Raw genomic sequence first — 5,596 nt, 5'->3', positions numbered from 1 at the left:
CTGTAGTTCCAGCTACTTGGAAGGCTGAGGTGGAAGGATCGCCGGAGCCCAGCAGGTCGAGGCTGTGGTGGCCGGGAGCAGCCACTGCACTCCAGTCTGGGCCACAGAGTGAGACTCTGACTCAAAAACAAAAACAAAAAGTTAAAGCCTGGGTGCAGTGGCTCACACCTGTAATCCCAGCACACTGAGAGGCCGAGGCAGGAGAATCACTTGAGCCCTGGAGTTTGAGGCCAGCTTGGGCAACACAGTGAGGCCCCCGTCTCTACAAACAATAAATTAGCCAGGTATGGTAGCATACACCTATAGTCCCAGCTAACTCAAGGGGCTGAGGTGAGAGAATCATCTGAGCCCAGGAGGTCAAGGCTGCAGGGAGCCCTCGTCGTGCCAATGCACACAGCCTGTGCACCAGAGTGTGACCCCCCTCAAAAATGAAAAAGCCCTTTTTATTCTGGAATCATTCTAGATTTATAGAAAAGCTGTAACGACAGCACAGAGCCCCATAGGCCCCATCCAGCTTCTGACATCGTCGCAGCTTCTGTCACCATGTCAATGCTAGGAAATGAACACTGGTGTGATACTATCCACGAAACGACAGGCTTTTGGATTTCACCAGTTTTCCCACAATGCCCTCTGCTCCAGGACCTGATCCAGGATGCCACCTGCATTCAGGACACGGCTTCCTAACCAGTGGCACTGACTCCCCAGGGTGTGGGCCCGGCGGAGACTGATGACACCTTTACGTCAGATGCCGGGAAACTTCCAGTTTTCATACTGTGGACAGTGCTGGTGTGGACGCAGCGTGAGAAGGGACAGAAAAGGCTCTGCGGGTGGAGCGCCCGCACGGCCCTGCATTCCGCCAGTCTTGCCGGTGGAGGCCAACTCACTCTGCTTTGGAATTCTCTGCAACTCCTTGCCCTCCGACACTTCCCGTGGCGTGTATGCATCGTACATGTGTGTGCACATACCCAGGAGGGAGGCTCACCGTCTTCCACGTAGTCGATGGTCGAGAGGTGCTGGACTCGGCTGCACACCACACTGCCTTGCCTCCGCAGCTTGGGACGCTGAGTGGGAGGGGGCGAGGACCCGGGGGCCGAGGCGGGACCGGTCGTGCTGTCCTGGGGGGCGGCGGGCTCTGCGGCTTGGCTCAGCTCGATGCAGTACTCAATGAGGCCGCTCATCAGTTCTGCCTGGGGAGGAGGGGGCAGTGTGGGGCTCAAGGACCAGCCCCGGCCAGGACCTGCCTTCCACGCCCGCGGCTGCCAACTGAGAGAAATTGGATGCACCATCCCCGCCCGCCGGTAGGGGAGGCAGATGTGGAAACAGACACCATCCACAAGGAAGGACAGAGGGAGGGGTGAGGCTGGTGCTCTGTGGACCGAGGGGAAGGGAGGTGTCCCACTTGGGGTAACTTCAGAGTTGAGTCCTGGCGGACAAGGAGGGTTCCCCAGTCCTGGGAGATGGGGTGGGAAAGGGAACATTCTGGTCAGCAGGCGCAGTCTGATAAGGCTGACGCCATGGGCCAGAGCAGGTGGGGAGGAGGCAGGATGGGGGATGCCAGCTGGGAGAGGAGCCTGCAGGCCACGAGGAGGGGTGGCGATGTCACGGGGTGGGATGGGCAGCTCCCCCCGCACATTCTTCTACAGCGGTGCCTTCTTCTCAACAGATTTAAACTCAACAATGCTGACATAAAAGGTGAAGTGGGCAGATGTCAGTGGCACAGCTGGATGCCACACAGCAGGGACTTCAGGGGTCCGAGGAAGTCACAAACAGAAGGTGCCCACTGCCAGGCACAGGGCTCATGCCTGTAATCCCAGCACTCTGGGTGGCTGAAGTGAGAGGGTTGCCTGAGCCGAGGGGTTCGAGACCAGCTTGGGTAACTTGGTGAGACCTCATCTCTACCATAAACCAAAAAATTAGCTGAGCATGGTGGCATACACCTGTGGTTCCAGCTACTTGGAAGGCTGAGGGGGAAGGATCGCCTGAGCCCAGCAGAGCGAGCTGGGTAACAGTGAGACTCTTACTTAAAACAAAAACAAAAACAAAAAACAACCCAAGAAGGTGTCACAAGCAGCATCCCTTAGTCAGGAAACTAATATTTCCTGAGTGCCACCCACAAGCTAGGTTCTGTTGCAAGCCTAGGACAAGGCAGGGCCAGACGGACAGGAATGCCTAACTGTGTTCCCAACTGGTCAGAAACCAGGGGATGGCTCTGCAGAGACCATAGGGTAGCCACAATCCTCCATAGGGAGGAGCGTGGGCAATGCTGCCCAGTGAGAAGAAAGAGCAGAGACTGGTAGCCTCTCCACATGCCTTCTTTCAGAGGGGCAGCGGGCTGGCGAGGAGACCATAGCTGGTAGGGACAGAAGACCCCAGGCAGCAAACAAAACAGAGAAGCCCTCTAAGTTCCCTGAAAACCTCCAGCAGCACGGCAGAATGCTTCCGAGGCTCAGAAAGCCTGCCGTCAAAACATGCTGCAATAGCTCGAGATACGACGACACTGAACATTCACCCAAGAAGAAACTCAGCAAGCCAGGATCGCAAGGGAACATCCTCAACCCGACGCAGGGCAGCAAAGACCAACCCACAGCTAAGGTCACACTCCGTGAGACAGCACTTTCCCGGGTGAGTCAGGGATGCCTGCATCCTATACGTCTTGGAGGTTAGTGACTGCTGTCCAGCAAGACAAAAAGGAGACACATGGAGGGGAAAGTGAGAAACGCAACTGTCCTCGCTCACAGACAACACATTGACTTTGTTGAAAGTCACCAAGAGGCCAGGATCAGTGGCTCAGCCTGTCATCCCAGCACTTTGGGAGGCAGAGGGAGTGGACTGCCTGAGCCTGCGGGTTTGACACCAGCCCAGGCAACTTGGCAAGACCCTGTCTTTACAATAAATTAAAAATTATAGCCAGGCTTGGTGGCTCAGCCTGTAATCCCGCACTTTGGGAGGCTGAGGTGAGTGAATCGCCTGAGCCCGCGGCTTCGAGACCTGCCCGGGCCACTTGGTGAGACCTCATCTCTTCAATAAATCAAAAATTAGCCAGGCGTGGTAGTGCACACCTGTAGTTCCAGCTACTTGGAAGGCTGAGGCAGAAGGATCACCGGAGCCCAGCAGGTTGAGGCTGCGGTGGCCGGGAGCAGTCACTGCACTCCAGTCTGGGTGACAGAGTGAGACTCCAACTCAAAAAAAAAAAAATTTGCTGGGTGCAGTTGTGCATGCCTGTAGTTCTGGCTACTTGGAAGGCTGAGGTGGAAGGATCACCAGAGCCCAGCAGGTTGACACTGGGGTGGCCATGAATATGCCACTGCACTCCAGCCTGGGCAACTGAGTGAGACTCCAACTCGGAAAAAAAAAAAAAAAAAGGAAGTCCCCAGCAGTCTGCAGACAGGCCACCAGAACTAGTGGGGAGGCAGCAAGCAGAAGATACAGCTATAAGCTAATTTTTAAAATTAAATTTATAAAGTAAAAAATTTGCAGGAAGCTAAGGTTAGGCTGCAATGGATAATCGGAAAGTAGTATAAAAAATAGTGTCATTTATAGAAAAAGAAGTAGGCATAAATCTAATAAGAGATGTATACGAGTTGATGCTGAAAACTAAAAAAAAATAAAATAAAAATTTTTTTGAGTTAGAGTCTCGATCTATCACAAACTTTTTGATTTATTGTAGAAACAAAGTCTCGCCAAGTTGCCCAGGCTGGTCTGGAAACCCTGGGCTCAGGCAATCCTCTTGCCTTGGTCTCCCAAAGTGCTGGGATTACAGGTGTGAGGCACCGAGCCCAGCTTAAAAAATGTTAATGAGAGAATAAAAGACAAGTAAATGAGGCCAGGCACGGCGACTCACACCTGTAATCTCAGCACTTTGGGAGGCCGAGGCGAGAGGATTGGCTGAGTCCAGGCGTTTGAGATCAGCCTGGGCGAGTTGGCAAGACTTTGTCTCTACAATAAATAAAAAAATCAGCCAAGCATGATGATGTGCACCTGTGGTTCCAGCTACTTGGAAGGCTGAGGCGGAGGGATTGCCTGAGCCCAGCAGGTCGAGGAAACGGTGGCCATGGGCATGCTCCCGTCTTCCAGTTTGGGCAACAGAGGGAGATTCCAATTCAAAAAAAAAAAAAAAAAGCTGGGCTCGGTGGCTCAGCCTGTAATCCCAGCACTTTGGGAGGCTGAGGTGAGTGGATTGCCTGAACCCGTGGGTTTGAGACCCGCCTGGGCAACTTAACAAGACCTCATCTCTAAAATAAATCAAAAAATTAGCCGGGCGTGGTAGCGCGCGCCTGTAGTTCCAGCTACCCAGAAGGCTGAGGCGGAAGGATCGCCGGAGCCCAGCAGGTCGAGGCTGCGGTGGCCGGGAGCGGCCATGGCACTCCAGTCTGGGTGACAGAGTGAGACTCCGACTCAAAAAAAAAAAAAAAAAAAAAATCCAAACCATATATCTGATAAAAGCACTGTTAAGTAAATAACTCTCACAACTCTGTCTACCTATCAAAAACCAGGCAGTCCTTCAGAGGAAATTCCTGAAGAAGGCACTGTCACTGGAGCTGACCCCCCGGCTTGGCAGCTCACATCTGCAATCCCTGTGCTGTTCAAATTTATAAAGTAAAAGTATAAGATAATTTTTGTTTGTTTGTTTTTTTGAGTTGGAGTCTCACTCTGGCGCCCAGACTGGAGTGCAGTGGCCGCTCCCGGTCACCGCAGCCTCGACCTGTGCTGGGCTCCGGCGATCCTTCCGCCTCAGCCTTCCATGTAGCTGGAACTACAGGCGCACGCTACCACGCCCGGCTAAGTTTTTTGATTTATTGTAGAGATGAGGTCTCACCAAGTTGCCCAGGTGGGTCTTGAACCTGCGGGCTCAGGCAATCCACTCACCTCAGCCTCCCAAAGCGTGGGATTACAGGCTGAGCCACTGAACCCGGCTATAAGCTAATTTTAAAAATTAAATTTATAAAGTAAAAAATTTGCAGGAAGCTAAGGTTAGGCTCATACTGAAGGAAAAACTTTTTTCTTTTGCTGTTCACGCAGTGACCAAGTCGCCTAATGGTGCACTTCTCAGAAGGTATCCCCATCATTAAGCGATGCGTGACGCACGACTATGTTGGCAAACACACAAACTGCAATGCCGCACAAGGTGAAGGAACAAACCACGCTCCCTGCAACAGGAGGAATCTCACCGACACAACGCTGAGCAGAAGAAACAGGACAGGAAGCGCCTCCATGCTGTAGGAATCCATTTCTATAAAGCTCAAAATGGGCAAAGCAACTCCAGGGTGACAGACATCGGGACAGTGGATCCCCTGGTGGGGAACAGACACTGACTGGGAGGAGGCCCCAGGAGCTCTCCATGGGGTGGTCTAGTTCTTAATCTGGAAGGAGTTATATAGGTTTGTTTACTTGGGAAAATCTGTTGAACTATATACACTTCGGATTTGGGCGCTTCTTTGTATATATTACGATTCATAAAACATTTACTTAAAAAAAAAAAAAGAGGTCTAGGCCGGGCTTGGTGGCTCAGCCTGTAATCCCAGTACTTTGGGAGGCCGAGGTGAGTGGACTGCCTGAGCCCGTGGGTTCAAGACCCGCCTGGGCAACTTGGCGAGAC

General features: G+C 52.6%; 1 protein-coding gene across 1 annotated transcript in view; it reads right to left on the bottom strand.

Moving 5' to 3' along the window:
• FRMD8 (FERM domain containing 8) overlaps nucleotides 1-5,596 on the bottom strand; it is a gene marked incomplete at its 5' end in the record, with an annotated part of 15,037 nt that overhangs the window by 1,754 nt on the left and 7,687 nt on the right. The window contains 1 exon segment of the mRNA XM_008048789.2: nucleotides 983-1,187. Within this exon segment, the coding sequence (XP_008046980.1) occupies nucleotides 983-1,187 (205 nt within the window).

The sequence above is a fragment of the Carlito syrichta genome, unplaced genomic scaffold (genome assembly GCF_000164805.1).
Source record: "Carlito syrichta isolate Samal-C Ts95f unplaced genomic scaffold, Tarsius_syrichta-2.0.1 Scaffold126671, whole genome shotgun sequence".
NCBI lineage: Eukaryota > Metazoa > Chordata > Mammalia > Primates > Tarsiidae > Carlito > Carlito syrichta.
Note: the sequence above shows the minus strand (reverse complement) of the source record. Positions and strands in the feature narration are given on the sequence as shown.